Source organism: Lynx rufus, unplaced genomic scaffold, assembly GCF_022079265.1.
Source record: "Lynx rufus isolate CCGP_SWC_20201006 ecotype Redwood Valley unplaced genomic scaffold, mLynRuf1.p SCAF_17, whole genome shotgun sequence".
NCBI lineage: Eukaryota > Metazoa > Chordata > Mammalia > Carnivora > Felidae > Lynx > Lynx rufus.
The window spans coordinates 12,642,941-12,664,949 of NW_025814831.1; the positions used below are offsets into that span (position 1 = coordinate 12,642,941).

A 22,009-nucleotide genomic window follows, 5' to 3' on the forward strand; every position below is an offset into this window, starting at 1 on the left:
AAGTATTTGACTTGGTTTAACCCTACTCTTACTTGTTTTGAGTAGCAGTCAATACTGAGTCTAACAAAGAGCCCCTTTAGGTTAACAAAGTTAGAGGCAACCAAGTACCTCTGGACCTCGGAGAGACCCATGACCTGACTGTGAGACTGCTTCTTGTGGAAGAAGGGCACAAGGCATGGTCGGGGTCAGGAGACCTGTGTTTGAATTGCCGAGTCTGTGCTGAGTCTGTCCCCATTTGCAAAATATGGATGAAAGCATGTGCCTGCCAAGGTGGTGGTGAGGAGTCCAAATCGTGTAGGAGAAGTGCCAAAACAGGACACGCTGAACCTGCCCTTTCTAAAATACGTAGCTTTATTGAGGCATGTTGTACATATCACATGTGATTCACCCATTTCAAGTATATAATTCAATGATTTTTTTCAGTAAATTTACCAAGTTGTGCACACATCACCATAAATCAGTTTTAGAACATTTCCATCTACCCAGTTAGATTCCCTCCAGCCCATTTGCAGCCCCAGCCCCCAGCTTCAGAAGGCAACCACTGAAAATACACCTTCTGTCTCTATAAATTTGCCATTTCTGGACGTTTCATATCAGTGGAGCCATTTGACATGTAGTCTTCTGTTTCTGTTAACATAATGTTTTTGAGTTGTATCTGTGTTGTAGCATGTCAGTACTTTGTTCCTTTTTATTGGCAAAGAATATTAAAGAGTCTGTATAGACCACGTTTTATCTGTCGTCTTACCAGTTGGTGGACATTTGAGTTGTTCCCATTTTTTGCCTATTATGTGCAGTGTTGCTAAGAACATTGGTCTGTAAATCTTGGCTGGATAAATGTTTTTGTTTCTCTTGGGCAGAAAGAATTGCTCGGTCATGTGGTAACTTTAAGTTCAACCTTTGAGAAACTGTTGAATCACTTTCCAAAATGGCGGCACCATTTTACATTCCCACAAGCAGCGAATGGAGGAGGTTCCTGGTTCCCACATCCTCACCAACACTTGTTATTGTCTGTCTAGCTGTGAATTGGTGTCTTGTGCTTTCAATTTACATTTCCATAGTAATTAATGATATTGAGCATCTTTTTTATGTGCTTTTTAGCCATTTGTGTATCTTAGGTGAAATGTTAATTCAAATCCTTTATCCACTTTTGATTGGGTTGATTGTCTTATCAATGTTCTTTGCATATTCTAGATGCAAATTCTCTATCAGATGCGTGTTTTGTATATATTTTCTCTTACCCTGTTGCTTATCTTTTCATTTTCTTAATGGTGTCTTTTGAAGCATTCAAGTATTTAATTTTGCTGATGCCCAGCGTATCAATTTTTTTGGCTTATGGACCTTACTTTAGGTGTCATATCTACAACATCTTTGCAGTTATAACTCAGGGTCCTGAAGATTTTGTCCTAAGTTATCTTCCAAAAGTCTTATTGTTGTAGCCCTTACATTTAAGCCTATGACCCATTTTGAGTTAATTTTTGTGAGTGGTGTGAAATGAAGGCCCAAGTTCATCTTCTTGTGTGGATTTCCATATGGTCCCAGCACCATTTGTTGAAAAGACTGTTCTGTCCCTGATGTACATTTGATCCTTGGAACAACATAGGTTTTAACGGCACAGATCCGTTTATATGCAGATCTTTTTCAATAAATATGATATAGTACTATACAGGCATTTTCTCTTCCTTATGATTTTCTCAGTAACATTTTCTTTTCTGTAGCTTACTTTCTTGTAGGAATACAGTACATAATACATATAGTATGCGAAAGGAAGTAAAAGTCCTTCAACTTTTTCAAAATTGTTTTGGCTGTTCTTGGGTTTTTGCAATTTCCTATAAATTTTAGGATCATCTTGTTCACTTCTGCAAAAAAGCCTGCTGGTCATTTAAAAACATTTTTTAAATAGAATTAACTAAGTCTTCTCATCCATGAACATGAGGTGTTTCTCTGTTTATTTTGATCTTCTTTAATTTCCCTCAACATTTTCAGATTTTCAGTGTACCAGTCTGATACTTTTGTTAGAGTTATTCTTAAGTGTTTTTATTTTTATTTTTTTTAAATGAACCTGGCTTCTGACAAAAGGAATAAATAATAGGATGGTTGTCACCAAGGGGAATGGGTGGGTATACCTGGTCACTTTCACTTTCATCATAAGAATAAGTTAAATCTGACATAATATTGGTTTGATTTTTTTTTAATGAAAAGGAAAGCAAAGAACTATCTATATGACCTGTGTGTGCAATTTAAATAATAATAATAATAATAATAATAATGAATACCTGTATCAGACTAAAAAAACCAAAAAACAAAAAACATTACCAAGACCCTATGCCCTGTCTGATTCAGTCCCCCTCCCTTCCTGCCTGATGGCAAGCTCCTGAATTTTTTGTCAATCATTCCTTCACTTTGCTTTCTGGTTTTACTATGTGTGTATTTAACTATAAACAACAAAATGTTTACTTTCGCCTGTTTTGGCCTTTATATAACTGTAATCATAGTGAATGCATTTTTGTGTGACTTATTCTTGTTTGCATTATGTTCCTGAGATTCATCTATTTGAAACATGGGTTGTATTCCTTCCTTCCATCCACCCACCCATCCATCCATCCATCCATCCATCGGAGCTTTATGGTATTCCATTATATGAGCATATGACAGTTTATTTTTTCCATCTACTGATGGTCCTTTGGGTTATTTCTTTTTCCCTTTCTTTCTTTCTTCCTTTTTTTTTTCTTTTGCTATGAATAATCCTCTACTGCACAGGTTAGAGTTTTTTTAGGGTCTCGCTAGGAACAGAAACCCTGGGTTGGAGGGAATGTGCTTCAAGTTGATTGGGTAATGGCAAGATATGCTCCGAAGTAGAATGCCAATCACACTAAACTTCCACCATCAGTGCATTAGTTTTCTAATGTTGCTATAACAAATCACTACAAGCTTAGTGGCTTAAAACAATGCACATTTATTATGTTACAGTTCTGGAGGTGAGAAACTTGAACGGGGGGTCTTACTACATTAAATCAAGATGTCAAAAGGGCTGTGTTCCTCTCTCGTGACTCTGAAGGAGGTGCCATGTTCTTACCTTTTCCAGCTTTTACGGGCTGTCCTCATTCTTTGGCTCATGGCCCCTTCCTCCATGTTCAAAGCCAGCAATGGCGCAATTGAGTCTTTTCTGACATTGTATCCCTGCAACACTGATTCACTGCCTCCTTCTTCTACACACGAGGACCCCTGTGACCACACTGGGCCCACTGGAATAATGCAGGATAACCTCCCTATTTTAAGGTCAGCTGATGAGCCATCTTAAATCCGTCTGTTTTAATTCCCTTTTCTAAGGTAGTGCAACATGGTCACCAGTTCTGGGGATTAGGAGGTGGACATCTGTGGGGGCTATTTTCTTTCCTACAACTGTTAGTATTGAAGGTCTTCCTTGTTCCACAGAAATGGGGATTTAAACATTTTAGCAATTTGTATATGTATACAATACTTATCTTAATAACTATCTTAAAACAACCTGTTCAGATTTTCAGCTCCTCCCCCTCTCTGGGCTTCTCTAATTTTTCCGATTTCTCTGTTGTCCCTGCATGAAGCACCGTCAAGTTCTGGAGGCAGAGTGCCTGGGATATCTCGCTATGAGCTGGGTGGCTTGGGTAGGTCACCTTACCTCCTTAAGCTCCAGATTCCTCTCCTATAAAGTAGGGATCGTTACCTTAGTCACGTAGCATTGCTATGAGAGTCACATGAGGTGGCGCCTAGAAAGTCTCAGCACGGTGCCTGACACGTACTAGAAAGTCAGTAAATGTATGAGCTTTTGTTATGTATTGATTCAGTCACCCATTCACGAAACAGCTCCGGAGTGCCAGACCCTGGACTCACTCGCCCAACATTCAGAACTGTGTATTTAACACCCATCGCTAGCTGTGAAGTCCATTTGTTGTGAGCATCTACACCTCCGGGTTTAATGCTCGATAAGCTTTATTGCCGTGCTAAGTACTGTGTAGAATGTGATGTGTACTGAAGGTCCAGTTCCTAGAGCTCCCTTCCTCAGAGAGGCAGAGAGCTGGGCTCACTATGCTCTTCATGTGTGTCTATTTGTTCGTGAAAGACACACAGGAGCAGAAAGTGAGAGAAGTTTTTCCTCACTGACCTCAAATGATTCCCAGGTTCCGGAGTGGACCACGTGTCATCTGAAAAAGGAAGCAAAGAATGTCTTCACCCTTTTATGGACAAGGAATCACGTTAACAGAGTTTTTCTTTAAGCCCTAATGTTGTCACTCTTGTTTTTTTTTTTTTTTTTTTTAACTAAAGAGTACATTTCCTCCTTTCAATACCTGAGCTGACCTTCTGAGTTTTCAATTCCCTGAACAGCGACGATGGCAGCCAAAATTACTTGAATTGGAAGAATCCTGTCTGATACAAAACTAAGTTTTTAATCTGTGGTTCATCATTCTGTTTTTCAGACCTAATTCTTTGCTTTTGGGAGACTTTTATGTGGTGTGGAAAAATGAAAATAAATTCTTCAAGACTTTTTAAGGCCCTTGTTATCCATAGTGGTGGTGCTGTGTATGTGTGTGTGTGTGTGTGTGTGTGTGTGTGTAACCCACATATGTGCCAGCTACCAGGTGAATGAGAGTTTGGATAATGGGTGTGAGGTAGGGAGTTAAAGAAAAAATTTTTTTAAATGTTTATTTATTTTTGGGAGAGAGACAGAGACAGAGCACGGGCAGGGGAGGGGCAGAAAGAGAGGGAGTCACAGAATCTGAGGCAGGCTCCAGGCTCTGAGCTGTGAGCACAGAGCCCAATGCAGGGCTTGAACCCACAGACCGCAAGATCATGACCTGAGCCGAAGTTGGACGCTTAATGGATTGAGCCACCCAGGTGTCACCTCCCTTAAAAAAAAGTGTTGTTTTTTTTTTAATGTTTGAGGTGGGGAGTTTTAAAAATTGAGTTAAGGGGTGCCTGGGTGGCTCAATCGGTTAAGCATCCGACTTCAGCTCAGGTCATGATCTCATGGTTTGTGGGTTCAAGTCCCACACAGGGCTCTGTGCTGACAGCTGGGAGCCTGGAGCCTGCTTCAGATTCTGTGTCTCCCTCTCTCTCTGCCCCTCCCCTGCTCACGCTCTGTCTCTCTCAAAAATAAATAAAAACATTTCAAAAAATTAAAAATTGAATTGAAAAAAGACTAATGTATATGGTTTAAAATAATTGATTTTTAATTTTTTTGATTTTATTTATTTTTTGAAAGAGACAGAGCGTGCGAGCAGGGAAGGGGCAGAGAGAGAGGGAGAGAATCCCAAGCAGGCTCTGTACTGTCAGCGCAGAGCCTGACCTGGGGCTCTAACTCATGAACCATAAGATCCTGGCCTGAACCAAAACCAAGAGGCAGATACTTAACCGACTGAGCTACCCAGGCTCCCCTAAAATAAGTTAAATACTCGAACAATAAGGAGTGATTTATAACACGTGTTCCATGAGAAAGAACCGTGTTGCTCCTTAGAACTCCAAAATTGACCTCCTTCTGGGCAGAATCTAAAACTTGACAAAATCCTTTCTCCCAGGCGGATGCATGCCACGCCTACCAGATTGTTCACAGAAACGGGATTCCTGATGAACAGATCATTGTGATGATGTATGATGACATTGCCAACTCTGAAGAGTAAGTAGGGAGTGTTTTTGAACTTGGTGATGAATTCGGGATTTTTTTTTAAAAAATGCATACCCGCTCAAAGGAATCTTTAGAGTTAATATTAGAATATAAACGTTAGAACATGCACAGACTGGCAGATGAAATCCCACAGGGCTGCTTCATGTAGAGCTTTGAACACAACTTTGGGGGGGGGGCACCCTGGCAGTGTCAGTTGGCATAGGAGCTGCTGAAGGGTGTTTGGGGCTGGTGGCTTTGGGAGAGTTTAAAGTGTAAGTTCCTTCTTGGGACACCTGGGTGGCTCTGTCGATTAAGCGTCTGACTTCAGCCCAGGTCATGATCTCACGGTTTGTGGGTTCGAGCCCCATGTCGGGCACTGTGCTGACAGCTTGGAGTCCGGAGCCTGCTTCTGACTCTGTGTCTCCCTCTGTCTCTGCCCCTCCCCCGCTTGCACTTTTCTCTCTCTCTCTCTCTCTCTCTCTCTCTCTCTCTCAAATAAAATGTCAAGAAAAGAATTAAAAAAAAAAAAAAGTGTAGGTTCCTTCTCAGCTTGGAGAACTCACCATTGGGCTCTGCAGTGCTCATTCCCGACCTCCGAGCAGGGGCAGGCAGCACAGAGGGGTTGCCTCGGTGGCCCTGTGCGCAGGAGACTCTTATTTGTAGGCTGGATCCTACTGCCCTTCTTTCCGTGCTAATTTGCTTTTATTGTTTGTTGAATTCAGCTTTACAAATAGTCGTCTCATGCCTGGTTATCTGCCGTCTTGAGATCAGGAGCAGCATTATGGCTACTAAACTGCACCGGTGCTAGTCTCCCCCACTCCTTGTTTTCCCTGCTGTGGCCAAGGACGGCTGATCACACGACAGCACAGAATCCATTCTGAGCTTTCCGGCCTGAGCTCTTGTATTAAAGTCTTGTCTTCCACCCCGTCTTTTTCTGTAAAGAGTTTTGCTCTGAGAGATCTCTTGCTCGGGTCTTGCCCCCAGAAGGCCGTACGGTTCCCGCAGGAGGCCAGCCACACCTGTCATTTTCAGGACAGCCCTTCACTGCTCCACCAAGAACCGGAGAACTGTGGGCTGCCTGAGATCCCCAGGCTCTAAAGTCACTAGCACGTTGGCGGCTGTGCGGGTGATGAGAAATGTCTCTGACAAACGTGGTCACTCACTGTTTTTGTACGTAACGGGGGCATAGTTTTGAAGAGAGATTTCAGAGCCATATCACACCGTGTGCTTCAAATGTGTCCCTCGGTTTCTTTGTTTTCTTCAGCAACCCCACACCAGGAATCGTGATCAACAGACCCAATGGCTCGGATGTGTACGCGGGGGTCCTGAAGGACTACACCGGTGAGGTGAGGGGTGCGAGGTTGGAGCCAGCAGGGCTTGTGTTCATTTCAGTGACAGTACGCCCCTCGTTCTCGCATTTCCGGGATCAGAACCTCACGACACTGATTTCTGGGTGGTGCTTCGTGTTGGTATTAAGATTTGCACTTGAGTAGTTTCTGAGAGTTTTGAAAGAAAGCTGAGGAAAGAAAAGGAAAAAAGCTAGAAGTAAGTTGTAGTCTACTGATCTTTAGTTTCTAGTCTTTTTTTTTGTAAGTTTATTTTGAGAGAGAGAGCGTGCGTGCGTGAGTGGGGGAGGGGCCGAGAGAGAGGGAGAGAGAGAGAGAATCGCAAAGCAGACTCCACGCTGTCAGCACAGAGCCTGATGTGGGGTTTGAACTTACAAACCTTGAGATCGTGACCTGAGCCGAAATCAAGAATCAGGCGTTTAACCAACTGAGCCACCCAGGTGCCCCATCTAGTCTTCTACTTTAAGCCTGATAATGGATTTCCTTCAACAATACCTGATTTTCTTGAGATCTTAGCAGAGATCCTTGCTGCTAATCTGATTATAGAGCTGTGCTCTTTTCTGAAAATCGATTTTTCTCAGCACCAGCCCTGGTGCAAAGAAAGCATCACTGGATTTTGCTGAGATAGTTTTTCATTAATTGTAATTGTGTATCACTTATGAATTATATCACTCCCAATTGAATTCTGTCCCTCCCAATTGATTGAGGCTTTATCAATTGACACATTTTTGAAGATACCATAATGACTGCCACCTCATGGTTTTCCAGATCGTAGAGGGATCTCTTAGGAACTAATATTCTTGGTAATAAAGGAGCATCTATCTGAAATTCAGCAATTCTTTCAATTTTTTTTTTAAATTCTAGCACAGTTGAATTGAACACATCATGCTTGTAACATAGATGGTCTCATTTTTATGAAATTGTTTTTATATAGTGTGATAAAGAAATACCTGGAATCTTAGTGGTAGGGGGTAGGGTTTTTGGTGATTTTTTTTCCCCCTTTGTACTTTTCTGTATTGCTTTATTTTTATTTTTATCTTTTATTTTAGAGAGAGCATGTACAGGAGAGGGGGGCAGGGGGAGAGAGAAAGAATCTTGAGCAGGCTCCACTCCACACTCAGCACAGAGCCTGACTTGGGGCTTGATCCCATGATCGTGACCTGAGCTGAAATCAGGAGTCAGATGCTTAACCGACTGAGCCACCCAGGTGCCCCTGTATTGCTTTTTTAAACGATCAGGCATCAGCATTATAAAATCTTTAAGGACATCAAGTGTCCTTGGGATTTGACCTCCTAGGCAGCAAGCTGGATGCAAAGGGAGGCCCAGTGCTGGTGCTTCTCCTCCCTTTCTGCTGTGCCTCTGAGGTGCTTTGCTCTTCCCTGGCTGTGTGCCCCTACCTACCAGCATCTTTGGGTTTCCGCACATGGACTCTGGGATGTTTAGGAAGGAAAGGCGGGCTTGCTGAGTTGCCATCAGCCAAAGGCAAGATGATATCTGAGAAGAGGTCATGCACAGGCCCCAGAAACACTGGCCTTGCTTTGGGTCTACCTTGGTTCCAAAGTGTTTGCTCTTAAACCTTGAGCCTCAGAGATCTGTGGACCGCTGGCTCAGGTCAGCTACAGACTCAGCAAATGCTCTGATTGAGAATGACACCTATGTCTGATTTTGACTTCCAAATTCTCTGTAGGATGTGACCCCAGAAAATTTCCTTGCTGTGTTAAGAGGTGATGAAGAAGCAGTGAAGGGCAAAGGATCTGGAAAGGTCTTGAAGAGGTAATGTCTGTTTTATAAAGGCTCCCACACTATCCTAATGACTTGGCCCCCAAATAGGTGTTGTTCTTTGCTCCCGTCCTGTTTACTCATGAGAAGTAACAGAGCGGGAGCTTTGTCCTGACTTACGACAGGCCGCACGGAAGTGATGGCTTCACTGGGGAGTGTATTTCTGTACTAAATTAACCCTAGGAGCCAGGGTCCTTCATTATCATTAATGAAATGTTCTCTGTCACTTGAAGCGACTGCTTTTTGTTGTCCACGATCCTAGGGCTGGTATTTTTCACTGCCAACACAAAACACTGAGACAGGCGGGAAGCCCTGCAGCCGGTCAGGTTGTAGGGTCTGGCCTTCCAGTTCTGTGCTGTGTTCGAGGTCAGCCCAGTGGGGGAGAGGCGTACATGCGTATACACAGCTCTCACCTTCGTCCTGGGGAAAACCACCCCACTGCTTGCTGCCGGCTCTGGGTGACTGTGACCGATGGCTTGTTAGCATCTCTTGATGTAGCACTTTAAGTGATGTCAGGGACTTCAGTAACATGCCCTCAGACTTTCTCAGATCCTTGGCAAATGGTGCTGTTCCTTTCATGCTAGAAGGGAACAGTGGGCACAAGGATGAGCAGGTGGGCCGGGCACACAGTGGGCAGACTGCGTGCAGGCTGAGGGGCCTGGAAGGGAAGAAGTCTGAGCTTAAGGACTGTGTTCAGCTGTGTGTGCTGACCTCCTTCCCTCATCTTAGGGCAATCTGGTTAGAGAGTATGGCCGCTGGCATGAGGCCCGATTGCCAAAGGACTTCAATGTTTGAAAAAAAAAATTTTTTTTTAATATTTATTTATTTTTGAGAGAGACACATACACACACACACACACCGAGTATGAGCGGGAAAGGCACAGAGAAAGAGGGAGACACAGAATCCGAAGCAGGCTCCAGGCTCTGAGCTGTCAGCACAGAGCCTGATGTGGGGCTTGAACCCACAAACCTTGAGATCATGACTTGAGCCAAAGTTAGACGCTCAACTGACTGAGCCGCCAGGCACCCCAAGGACCTCACTGTTTGAATCATACCTGGTCCATAAGCCAAGCCACCCGGCAGATGTCTCCTCCCGGACTGTAACTCACAGCTCTGAGGCTCTGGGATGTGCCTTGTGGTTCAGGATCACCCTCAGCAGGAGCAGAGGGCACCACCCAACAGTAGACCGTAGTCTTGGAGCATCTTCTTACTTTTTTGATGGAGCAACTTTTCAGAGAAGTCGAAGTGAAATAGTGGAAATTTTGACCTTGTGTGTCCCGCTCTCTCGGCAGCGGCCCCCGGGATCATGTGTTCGTTTACTTCACCGATCATGGAGCTACTGGAATACTGGTGTTTCCTAATGACGATGTGAGTTTTCCTTAAAATTATAAATACAAAGTAGGAGACTAGCAAACAAAACCTTGGCATTGACATGAAACCTGGGATGTGTGTTTCTCGTGTCCTACCAGGGTTGGTTTCTGTGTGTGGCAGGTGAGTGTGGGGGACACGTGTAGCGGCTTGAAATCTGTCTGGCAAGTTTTGCCTACATTTGTCTTCGTATCTGAGCCTTAGTAGAAGGTCTCCAGACCTGGGTACATTGCAGTAGAGGCAGTAATAGAACATGGTCTCTGAACGCTTCAGACGAAGTGATGGAGGAGAGAGCACATTCTTGTCCCCTTTTTATTTTTTTTCTTTTAATATTTATTTATTTTTGAGAGAGACAGAGAGACAGCATGAGCGGGGGAGGGGCAGAGACAGAGGGAGACACAGAATCCGAAGCAGGCTCCAGGCTCCGAGCCGTCAGCACAGAGCCCAACACGGGGCTCGAACCCACGAAGTGTGAGATCATGACCTGAGCTGAAGTCGGATGCTTAACCGACTGAGCCACCCAGGCGCCCTTCTCTTCCCCTTTTTAAATATTTGAATAAAACACATGAGATGCCACTTTGGGATAGTGCTGTTCACTGTGATTCTTTCTAAGGACCGGTAAATAACAATTTACAAAGCATCATTAGGACTTTTTTTTAGGGGGGTTCTCTGGAGATGTTGGTCTGAATGTCCGTATTCTTACGTTTCAGCTTCACGTAAAGGATCTGAATAAGACCATCCAGTACATGTACAAACACAAAATGTACCAAAAGGTAACGTTAGCGCTTGGGGCAGCCTGCGGGGAGGAGTACGAGGAAGGCAGTAGACACAGAACCTGCCGTATACCGTGACTGCCCCAGCCCCAGATGGCTGTTATCTGGGGAGTCTCCTTGGGATCGGTCTTGACCGCTGGTTTCCCGGGATTAAACTGTTGTAATTCCAGGGCTTTAGCTGTTAGATCAGGATCACTGGAGCTCTTGTTAAAACAAAGCGTGGACCCCACCTCCAGAGTCTGACTTGGAGGCCTGGGGAGAGGCTTGAGAACTTGCCTTTCTGAGTTGACATGGATACTGATGGTCTAGGGACCACTTTGAAGACCACTGTTCTAGCACTGACCTCAACTGGGAGCAGCCGGGGAGGAAAACGCCATCGTCTTATTTTCACGTTGGCCGTCGCTCGCCCTTGTAGCACCCTTTATAGAAACTGACCAGCTCGGGCATGCACGTGCTAGAAATGTGGAAAGAGGGCCTGCCGCACCGTCTCCCTGAACTGGACGGTGGAACCGTTTTCCTTAGCATTATCTATGGCACCATTCGCTCTGCACCATTTCAACTAATGGATCATTTTCGTCTGTTAGCGATGAATAGGTTTGAGTCCTTCCGGTTTGCATGGCAGCAGGTTCTGTAGCCTCCAGCAGCAGCCTCTCACGGCAGAGATCTCTCCCAAAAGCAAGAGTTAAAAGACCCTTAAGGATGGGACAGGAATGTGAGCAGAGCCCGCATTTGTGAGAGGTCCGTGCCTGGCCAGGGTGTGAGGTCATGTGTCTCTTTCACCTCACAGATGGTGTTCTACATCGAAGCCTGTGAGTCTGGGTCCATGATGCGCCACCTGCCCTCCGACATCAATGGTACGTGGTGGTCGTGCTGGCCTCTGAGCCAGGCTGGGTGGGCAGGTTGCTCAGTGGCGCAGTTGGTCATTGGTTCTGCCGACATGAAGAACCGGGCGGTGTGTATAAGCAGGGGCTTAGGGCAGCCTGGTGCACAGAAGCGGGGGTGAGGGGTTTACTGTGGGCAGGAATAAAGAATAAATAAACAATAAAGAATGTGATGTGAGCTTCATGGTGCTCTTCCAGGTTCTAGTAAAGCTACTTAAGTCCAAGATCACATAGCCTTTGGACCAGCTTCGGTCCCTTTGTGATGCACTGCTTGTCGGCCATCTGATCTTGGGCAGTTGACTTACCCTCTTTGGCCCTCAGTTACCCCCGTCTGTGAAATGGGGATGAAGATGCTGTCTGTTGGGAGAGTTGCATTTTAAGTGATACCACTTGCCCAGCACGATTTTGAGCCCATAGCAGCTGGGTAGTAAGCGGTAGCTATTGTGTATATTCAAAGTGTTCGTTTGTTTGGTAAATGTTAGCTTTCTCCAGAAATGAAATTAGGTACATGTTCTTCAAGTTTCCAGAGCTATTGAAATGGTTCAGATTGTTCTAGAATCGCTTAACATCCTAACAAGCACGCGGGCTGCTTATTACCGCCGGCCGTGTCCGTCAGCCAGCTTCTCTGTCTTCCCCATTTCATCTTAGGCAGTTGCTATAAACAAGTGAGCAGGGCTGGGTACGGCCGTGTCTCTCTGTCCTGCCCGTGCTGTTGGCAGGTGACGAGCTCTGATCACACCGGGTGGGAGGAAGAGGCTCACGCATCGGGTGGGAGCCACGGCAGAGAGGAGAACATAATCAAAAGATGTCTTTAACTCCTACTAGTTTACGCGACCACGGCTGCCAACCCCACCGAATCGTCCTATGCCTGTTACTATGACGAGAAGAGGTCCACGTACCTGGGGGACTGGTACAGCGTCAACTGGATGGAAGACTCGGATGTGGTGAGTCCCGAGGGTCCGGCCGTCCAGCTGAGGCTGAGCCGTCAGCCCTGACTTGTCAGAGGACTTCAACGTTTGCATCTTTGCAGGAGGACTTGACCAAAGAGACCCTCCACAAGCAGTACCAGCTGGTGAAATCCCACACCAACACCAGCCACGTCATGCAGTATGGAAACAAGGTGAGAAGGGCAGCCTGGCCCCCCCGTGGATTCCCGAGCCTCAGGCTGACTCGCCTGGAACGTCGATCTCTTGGCGAAGAGAGATGGGGACCCAGGGAAGAAATGGCCGAGGCGGCGATGTCCCTGCCTCTCAGAGCCAACTGCATCCTGGGCCCCGTGCCCGGGCTCTGGAGTCGGACCTTACCAGGCTCAAACTCGCAGAGTTGTGAGATTCAGGGTGAGCTCCTTAGCTTCGCCGAATCTCCCTTCCCTCCTTGGTCAGAGCCTCAGTGTACAATTAAAGAAGGTCGTGCACCCAAAGCACTGAACAGGGCTGGCACACACTAAGAGGTCTCTGGATTGAAAGCTTCTGCCTCCTAGGACCCCACATCCTGCATGTTGCACTTGTTACTTTTCACCCTTTGGCTAGAACTTAGGGACTTCTGCTCCCCCCCCCCCCCCCCCCCCCCCGCCACTGCCCAGAAGGGACCTAGGTGGTTAAATGGGTAAGATGATCAGGGCTGCCTAGACAGAGGTCACAGCAGGTGTCTGCTGAAGGCTTGGGCCTTACGTGCCACCACGGGCGGGCGTGGGGGGGGGGGCAGCCCTTGGGATGCGCAGAGGAGGAGGTGGTCTGTGTACCTCTCCATGTGACCAGACACCACTCCCCAAGCGGCCTGCCGCCATCTGAGTGCTCGCCGGCTGAGACCTGTTCCTGTGATGCAAGCATGGGCCTTCTAGAAAAACTTGTGAGCTGGTCAGGCCAGCTGCCTTCAGCTCGTCCCTGGCAGAGTGTGGACTGGGGCCCGGAGGCCACGAGACAGGCCTTCAGGATGCCACGGGCCTGGCCGGGCTTCTGAGTGGGGGTTCTGGAGCGGGGAGCAGAGAGAAGGCAAGGGGGGAGGTGACTTGGACGAGGCAGGGTCAGACGTGGCACCGCCCTGGCCGTGTGGGGGGTTCACGGGGGAGAGGGCAGCCAGCCACAGCTCCTTGTCCCTAGCTTCCTGTTCACTTTGTGATTTCCTCGGCGCTGGCCCTTCCTGGTCTTAGTTGAAGAGGTATGGTGGATCTTTGCCAAATGTTACATGTTTCTGCATATTTATTTTTTTGTCTTAGAACTTTTTTCGAGTATTGTTGCTTGGTTTGAGAACAAGAACACTTGTAGCATTTCTCTCCTTCTGATTGGGATCCAGTCTGGAGTGACCTGTGCAGGCAGAGTCTGGCCGTCGTGCTTGTTTGGCCCCGACTGTCAGCTGGACCCTCTGTGGCTTTAGCTCTGTCCATCTCAGTGGACCCAGGCCTCAGCTGCAACCTGAATGGACGCTTTGCACTTTCCTATTCCTGGTCTCTAGGGACAGGCAGGTTAACACGGATAGGGGAGCACAACCCAGGTCGTCACTGGTTGAAACGACTCTGGCCCCAGCTCTGCATGACTGTGGAGTAAGGATCGTCTATATATGAAATAATGAGCAGTTCTCCTCCAAAGGATGCTGGATATTTATTTTATTTTATTTTTTTAATGTTTATTTTTGAGAGAGAGAGTGAAAATGGGGGAGGGGCAGAGAGAGAGAGGGAGACACAGAATCCGAAGCAGGCTCTAGGCTCCGAGCCGTCAGCACAGAGCCCGACGCGGGGCTCAAACCCACAAGGCACGAGATCATGACCTGAGCCAAAGCCGGACGCTTAACTGACTGAGCCACCCAGGTGCCCCTAGATGCTGGGTATTTTTGAAGTTCATCATCAGTGGATTTCAGGAGCTCAAATGTGTTGCGTTGCTCACTGCTGAGGGCCAAGCCTGTGTTTTCCGGCTGTGACTGTGGCTGTTCGGTGGTCCTGAAACCACGTGGTGTGAACTGTGAGCCTCCCGCGGAGAGGCGGGACCCAGGGTATGTGTGGCACATCCACTCTTCCCACTCAGACTGGTTCTCTCCCTCTCTCCTCAGTCGATCTCTTCCATGAAGGTGATGCAGTTTCAGGGTATGAAACACAAAGCCAGTTCTCCCATCTCCCTGCCTCCGGTCAAGGACCTTGACCTCACCCCAAGCCCTGAGGTGCCCCTCACCATCATGAAAAGGAAGCTGATGAGCACCAATGATCTTCAGGAGTCCAGGAAGCTCGTGGAGAAGATCCACAGGCATCTGGACGTAAGTAGTGGTTAAAGGAACCATCTCCGGATACTGCTCCCAGCCTCACCGGGCAGCATGTATGAACTTGGTCTCTGCCTGCTGACAGTTATCCAGCATTGTTGGAGCCAGGTGACAGCACTCTGGGGCCACTCCGCCTGGCACATGGGGGTATGTGGGAAAGGAGACTAGTCTGTGCTCTGTGTAACAGAGGAGTGAGCAGCAGCTGTCCTCATCTTCATTATTCATTAGTAAGCTGACCTTGACCTCTTTCTCTCTCCTGTATCCTGCCAAGAAGTCATGGCATGTGGGTGTTTCCCTTTTATACCTAGTTGCTTACAAGACATTTTTATTTTGCTACTTGAACACTAGGTTTAAAATTTTTTTTAATGTTTATTTATTTTTGAGAGAGAGAGAGACAGAGTGTGAGCGGGGGAGGGGTAGACACAGAATCCAAAGCAGGCTCCAGGCTCTGAGCTGTCAGCACAGAGCCTGATGTGGGACTCGAACTCCCGGACCGTGAGATCATGACCCGAGCCAAAGTCGGATGCTCAACCCACTGAGCCACCCAGGAGCCCCTGAACACTGAGATTTTAAAAATATTAACCGATTTAGAAATAGCAGTAATAAACCCATTTTGTGTGAAGGTATTTTTTTTTTTATTCATCATTTCGGAAGGAAACGATGCCCCGCTCTGTGCCCCTCTATCTGTCTGGTGGTTTCTGGAAGAGGCAAAGTGCCTGTGAACACACTGCACCGTTTGTGGGACAACAGTCTACTTTGGCACAATTTCTACGTCCCCCTCCTTTTCTCAGAGTGGGCCATGCCTGCTCTTCAGGTATTTAGATTTAAATGTTAACGTTGTGCGAGAAGACATCGGAAAGGCAGGTATTTCTAAAGGCTTCTAGCTGTTCCAGAAGCCTCGTGTGCACAACCTCTTGCCTTCTGTAGGATGCCTCTGTTGGCATCTCTTTCGACATCCTGGGTTAGAAGTTGCACGAAGAGAAGCCTTTTAATGGGCTCCTAACCTGATCCAGGGTTCCAGGAGAGACTGCGTTAAGTACGGTACATTTTGAAAAGATGTGTTTCTTCACAGGCTAGGCATGTCATCGAGAAGTCAGTGCAAAAGATCGTCTCCTTGATTGCGAGGTCCGGTGCTGAGGCGGAGGGGCTGCTGTCTGAGAGGGCCGAGCTCACGGCGCACGACTGCTACCAGGCAGCCGTGTCTCACTTCCGCACACGCTGCTTCAACTGGCACTCACCCACGGTAAGCCCGGACCCCTGGGGGCCGCTGGCTGCTGCACCCTGCCTCCCCTGGGTCAACTTAGCCTTTCCCTGTGTCTTCAACCCCGAAAGCTAAATTAAGGTTGTCCACTAGAAATCACGTGGGATGCGTTGCTTTGTAGAAGGTTCCATCCAGGCTGAGGAAATAATGGACTCATTCAGAGGCCTTTGATGGGGACAAGAGGAGAAAGTTCAGCCAAATTCACTGACCATAAATCCTGGCCCCAGACACACTCAGTTGTTTTGTGGGTAGGAGCTTACCAGTCATGACTCAACTCCCATTTATATTTGACTGAAGGCGCATTCCTTCTCTGTACACTTGTGCTGTCCCGGCCAAACACCGGTCACATAGGCTTTCTCCCTTTCGGGTCTGTTCTGACCCCTCCCCAAGCCTTATTGTTGGAGTCAGGTGCTGGCCCGTGGAGGACAAGGTAACAAGCCGCTGCAGATTGTAGAACGTCAGGTGGGAAGGCGCCTGTGGTCAGCGCTACGTGATGCCGGGATCCTCCTACGGAAGGGGGTCAGCAAACCGGCCCACGGGCCAGATCCTACCCGCAGCCTGTTTTTATAAATGGTTATATTGGAACACAGCCCTGCTCTGATTGTGGCATCGTGTCTATGGCTGCATTCACACTGCAGCAGAATCGAGTAGTTCATACGGCCCACAAAGCCTAAAATATTTCCAATCCGGCCCTTTACAGAAAAAGTTCGCCGACTTCTGCTTTAGAGCTGTGCTCTTTGGTACGGTAATTGCCAGCCTCGTATGGCTACTTACATTTCAACTTAAATGAATTAAATTAATTCAAACGCAGTAAGATGTAACGCTTAGTTTCTCAGTGGCATCGGCCACATTTCAGTTGTACAGTTGCCACAGGCGGCCAGCGGCTGCCGAACTGGAGAATTTTGTAGAACATTTCCGTCCTCGTAGAAAGCTTTGTCGGGCCGTGACGGGCACACCTGGTCATGCTTGAATGCTTCCAGAGATGGAGTCCTTGGCACTTCGGATGTAGCTCTCCATTATTTGGAAGCTCTCAATTTTTTTTTTTTTTCATTTATTTACCTTTGTAAAGGAAGTATTTTTCTTACCTATTAAATAATTAAAAATGTCCCCCTCATTTAATAAATGCACTGTCTCCTGGTGGTGTTACTCTTTTTAAAAAAATTTTTTTATATACGTATTTTTAATGCTAATGAATTTTTATGAAAGACACAAACACAGCCAGGTGAGAAATGAGCAAAGGAGCTAAATAAAAACTTCACAAAGAAAGATACCCAAATAGCCACACACACAACAAAACAGGCGCAGTCCCTCATTATTCATCAGGGAAATGCAAACAAACAAACAAAACAAAACACGAAAAAGGCAAATCTAACAGAATGGCTAAAATTAAAAAGACAGAAAACGATGACTCCTGGTCATGATGAGGTGCGAATGGAACTCTCATTCATTGCTGTTGGGAGTGGAAATTGGTCACCGTCTGTGGAAAACTGGTACCATTTATGGTAGATTTGCAGTTAGGCCTGCTCTATAACCCAGCAATCCCACTCCTGAGTATATGCTGAACAGAAGTGTCCACACTTCTGTACTACGAGTCAAGTACAAGTATATTCCTAATAGCACTATTCGAAATAGCCAAATACTAGAACAGACATGTCCCTCAATTGTAGCACTGATTAAAAAAAAAAAAAAAACAGCACTGACAAATGTGGTATATTCATATAATGAAATACTGTACAACCGTGAAAATGAACAAGCTCCTGCAACATACCACATGGATGAACCTCACAAATACAATACTGAGCAAAAGACACGGACCCAAAAATGTATATACAGCATTACTCCATTTACATAAAATTCAAAAACAGGCAAAATGAATCTTTGGTGTTGGTAATTACTGCTTACCTTTGGGGAAGAGTACAATTAATGACTGGGAAGGACCTTCTAGGAGGTTCTCAGGTTCCTAGGATGATGGACCATCTGTAGTGGTTATACACATATATTCACTTTTTCAAATTTCACTGAGCTATGCTCTTGATTTGTACACCTTCCTGCTTATATGTAATATTTTTTAACTTTACTAAAAATAAATGTATTACAAGTTTGTAGAAATTTTACTTCTCAAGATCCATTCTTAATTTTTTTTTTTTTAACGTTTATTCATTATTGAGAGACAGAGAGAGACAGAGTGTGAGCAGGGGAGGGGCAGAGAGAGAGGGAGACATAGAATCTGAAACAGGCTCCAGGCTCCCAGCTGTCAGCACAGCTGTTCAGCAGGGCCTGAACCCACGAACTGTGAGATCATGACCTGAGCCGAAGTCGGACGCTTAACCAACTGAGCCCTGGTGGTGTTACTCTTTTGCGCTCTGGAATCACACAAAATGAATCTGCTCCTTCTTCCCCATGAGAGTTCTCAGATTCTCCTGGAGGTTTTTCAAGATAAACATCCCGGTTATTTCAGTCTTACCTGTTGCGTGCCATCCAGTTTGGTATCCACTCCCCATCCATCTCTCATCAGTGTGTCCCTCCCAGAATGAGGTTCCCAGAACCAAAAGCCAGGTGGGCGGGGTGGGGGGGGGGGTCCTAGGTAATAGAAGGGAGCAGGGCCATGTGGACTCTTCAGTCAGGAGGCCTGGCCCGGCACTGAGAACGCTCCGGGAGGCTCGTCAGCCCTCAGGCAGGGCTGCATTTTTCACAGGAGAGGGAGCCCACGAATCTTCTCCAGATTACCGAAAAGTGGAGGGGGGATCCATGAGCTGAAGAAACTCAAGAGGCACAGATCGAGGTGCTTTCCCCCCAAAACCACAACAGTGGGATATTCCCAGGTTAGAAGTTGCTTCTGTGGTGGTGATGGTGTTTGATGATGTCTTTTTTGGTGTTTTCCTCTAGTACGAGTATGCTTTGAGACATCTATACGTGCTGGTCAACCTTTGTGAAAAACCTTATCCGATTGACAGGTGAGCCAGCCCTGGGCCTTGCGGGGTCAGTGTCATTCTGAAAGCAGAAGCAAGCAGCATTGCTAAACCTTTTCTGCAAGTGGACACTTTGACTTCTGCCAGCCACCCCCTCTCACGGGAGAGGAATCCAAAACTGATGCATCCTCCGTGAGATAATTGTTGGGTGGGTCCGTCATAAAGGATGACCTGTTCCAGGTTGGATTAGGTTTGTGTTAATTTTCTTCAGAGTTGACATGGGTCACCAACTTCTTCTTCCTGTTTTGCACAGAATAAAATTGTCCATGGACAAGGTGTGCCTTCATTACTACTGAAACACTGCCTTCCTGACGGGTTTCCACGTGGGAACACTGCCGCTCAGAACGCGTGCTAATCCGGGCAGAAGAGGTAGAACAAGAGGGAGGCGAGCCTCCCAGGCCCTCCTGGGGAGCGCGGACACTCCCGGGCCACCCTCTAGGCCTTGCACAGAGACCTGCTCACCGCTGCCTACTTCCCCAGCCTCCTGTAGGTCCCGTGTGAGGCTCCGATAAAACCACAGATTGGTGTGGGGAAAGCTCGGTGTTGAGTATAATTGTTTCTTGGGAGGTGTTTGTGCTCATTGGTTTGAAGGAGCAGGAAGTTCACTGGGGCCTCTGTAGCCAGTGAAAGTCTCTGTTCTGCGGAATTTGAAGCAGGTAGGGTGATTTTATCGAAGAGGGATGGATGCCCCAAATGGAAAACTATTTTTAGGAAATCTCATGATTTTTGATTGCTTTTGTATCTTATTTATCAATAATGGGCAAATCTCAAAAAATAAAATTTTATAATGGAATCTGAGTATTAATTTCAGGCCCCTGACTTGGTTAGTGTATCCTCTGGGCCTCAGCTCCCTCACCCTTCCCACGGCTCTGCCCTTCCTGTCCCTCTGTACTTCTCGGATTTCTCAGCCTCCTGTGCCTTTGCTACTTACTGGTCCTCTTGCCCCAGAGTGCCTTTTCCTGCGTGTGGTAGGTTCTGTAGGTGTATCTGAAGTGCCACGTCTCCCTTGAACCTTCTTCCACTTCCTCCTGGCCCCCTGAGCCCCTCATCGAAAGTCCTCTCCCCTTTCTGTGTTGATTTGTATCTCTTACAGCACCTGTCAAGATCTGCCTTTACTGGGGAGGGGGTGTCTCAGCTCCTGGAGGGCAGAGACTGCCCAACTTACTGTTGTTTTCTTGGCCCGGTGCCCCACACTGGGAGGTACTCAACGTCAGGCTCGCTAAAGACACGTAAGTAACACTAACCATATCCACGCAGCGGAATATCACAGAGCATTAAAACGGAACGAAGCTCTTTATGTGGGAACATTAAGCCAAGTTATCAGTCACCAGAGACCACGTGCCACACGATTCCATTTGTATCTATTTGTCCAGAATAAGCAAGTCTATAGAAGCAGAAAGTGGGTGAATGGCGCCAGGCAGTGGGGCGAGCAGGGAACGGGGAAGGAGCTGTAGCTGATCGCCATGCAGATTTCTTTTTAGCGGTGACTGAAAATGTTTTATATTCGCACAACTCTGAAAATACAAAAAAGCCCCAGAATTGTACACGTTCAGTGGAATTATGCAGTTTACTCGTTACATTTCAGTGATGCTGTTTTTAAAAACAAGCCATATAGCCAGATGCTGTGTAGCTAGCTAGCTAGAGAGAAAGCAAATGCGAAACACTAAGTAAACCCCGATATTCATGGCCACCTGTCTTTATGAAGTGAGACCTGTCTTAATAGGGATTGATGCCCTTAAAACATTTTTTTAATGTTTATTTTTGAGAGAGAGACAGAACGTGAGCAGGGCAGGGGCAGAGAGAGAGGGAGACACAGAATCTGAAGCAGGTTCCAGGCTCTGAGCTGTCAGCATAGAGCCCAACGTGGGGTTTGAACCCACAAGCCATGAGACCTGAACCAAAATCGGACGCTTAACTGACTGAGCCACCCGGGCACCCCTGATGGATGCCTTTAAAGTTTGGAGTTATGGATCGGATGTTGGGACACTGGCCAGAAGGGTTATGCCCGTGACAAATTCCAGGTGTTAACTTTTGTTTCTAATGGGCCCACTTTCTATCAGCACAGATTAGCCTTTCTCAGCGAGGTTGTCCTCCGGCTAATCAAAGGACCTCAGGATAAAGAACTCTTACCATCCTACAGATTTGGGGGAGCCCTAGGGTGTTAGGTAACAAGTACACGAAGCATAGTGTGTGTGTCGTCACTCATGGTCAATGATGGGTGAAACGGAGAGCTGGCTGATGTTCAAAGAAACGTGAGCACGGAAAAGGAGAACTTTTAAAAGGAGTACTTTAAAAAGGCCTCAAGATACAGGTGGGAAGAGGGGCGCCTGGGTGGCGCAGTCGGTTAAGCGTCCGACTTCAGCCAGGTCACGATCTCGCGGTCCGTGAGTTCGAGCCCCGCGTCAGGCTCTGGGCTGATGGCTCAGAGCCTGGAGACTGTTTCTGATTCTGTGTCTCCCTCTCTCTCTGCCCCTCCCCCGTTCATGCTCTGTCTCTCTCTGTCCCAAAAATAAATAAAAAAACGTTGAAAAAAAATTTAAGATACAGGTGGGAAGAAGCTCTGTTCTTCTATTTCCACGAACTGTGATACTCTTGTTCTCCATTTGTCCTCTGGAGAATGAAAATATGTTTTATCTACTGAATAAATACAGAAACTCCAACAGCATTCATGGTCCTAAGGGTTAAGAACAGCTATATTTTGTTTCTGAAATAAACGGCAATTGCCTAATTCACAGTGCTTTGGTTTCTTTTT

The 22,009-nt window shown here is 46.7% G+C and overlaps 1 protein-coding gene across 1 annotated transcript in view; it reads left to right on the forward strand.

Moving 5' to 3' along the window:
- Positions 1 to 20,055, forward strand: part of LGMN (legumain) — a 35,163-nt gene extending 15,108 nt beyond the window's left edge. Inside the window, exons 3-14 of the mRNA XM_047080195.1 lie at positions 5,550 to 5,647; positions 6,900 to 6,981; positions 8,669 to 8,754; positions 10,052 to 10,127; positions 10,838 to 10,900; positions 11,688 to 11,754; positions 12,607 to 12,725; positions 12,812 to 12,901; positions 14,824 to 15,024; positions 16,100 to 16,270; positions 19,175 to 19,242; positions 19,511 to 20,055. Coding sequence (XP_046936151.1) covers positions 5,550 to 5,647; positions 6,900 to 6,981; positions 8,669 to 8,754; positions 10,052 to 10,127; positions 10,838 to 10,900; positions 11,688 to 11,754; positions 12,607 to 12,725; positions 12,812 to 12,901; positions 14,824 to 15,024; positions 16,100 to 16,270; positions 19,175 to 19,242; positions 19,511 to 19,553 — 1,164 coding nt within the window. The 3' untranslated portion in view covers positions 19,554 to 20,055. The remainder of the gene's footprint in view (positions 1 to 5,549; positions 5,648 to 6,899; positions 6,982 to 8,668; positions 8,755 to 10,051; positions 10,128 to 10,837; positions 10,901 to 11,687; positions 11,755 to 12,606; positions 12,726 to 12,811; positions 12,902 to 14,823; positions 15,025 to 16,099; positions 16,271 to 19,174; positions 19,243 to 19,510) is intronic.
- Positions 20,056 to 22,009: the final 1,954 nt, after the last annotated feature.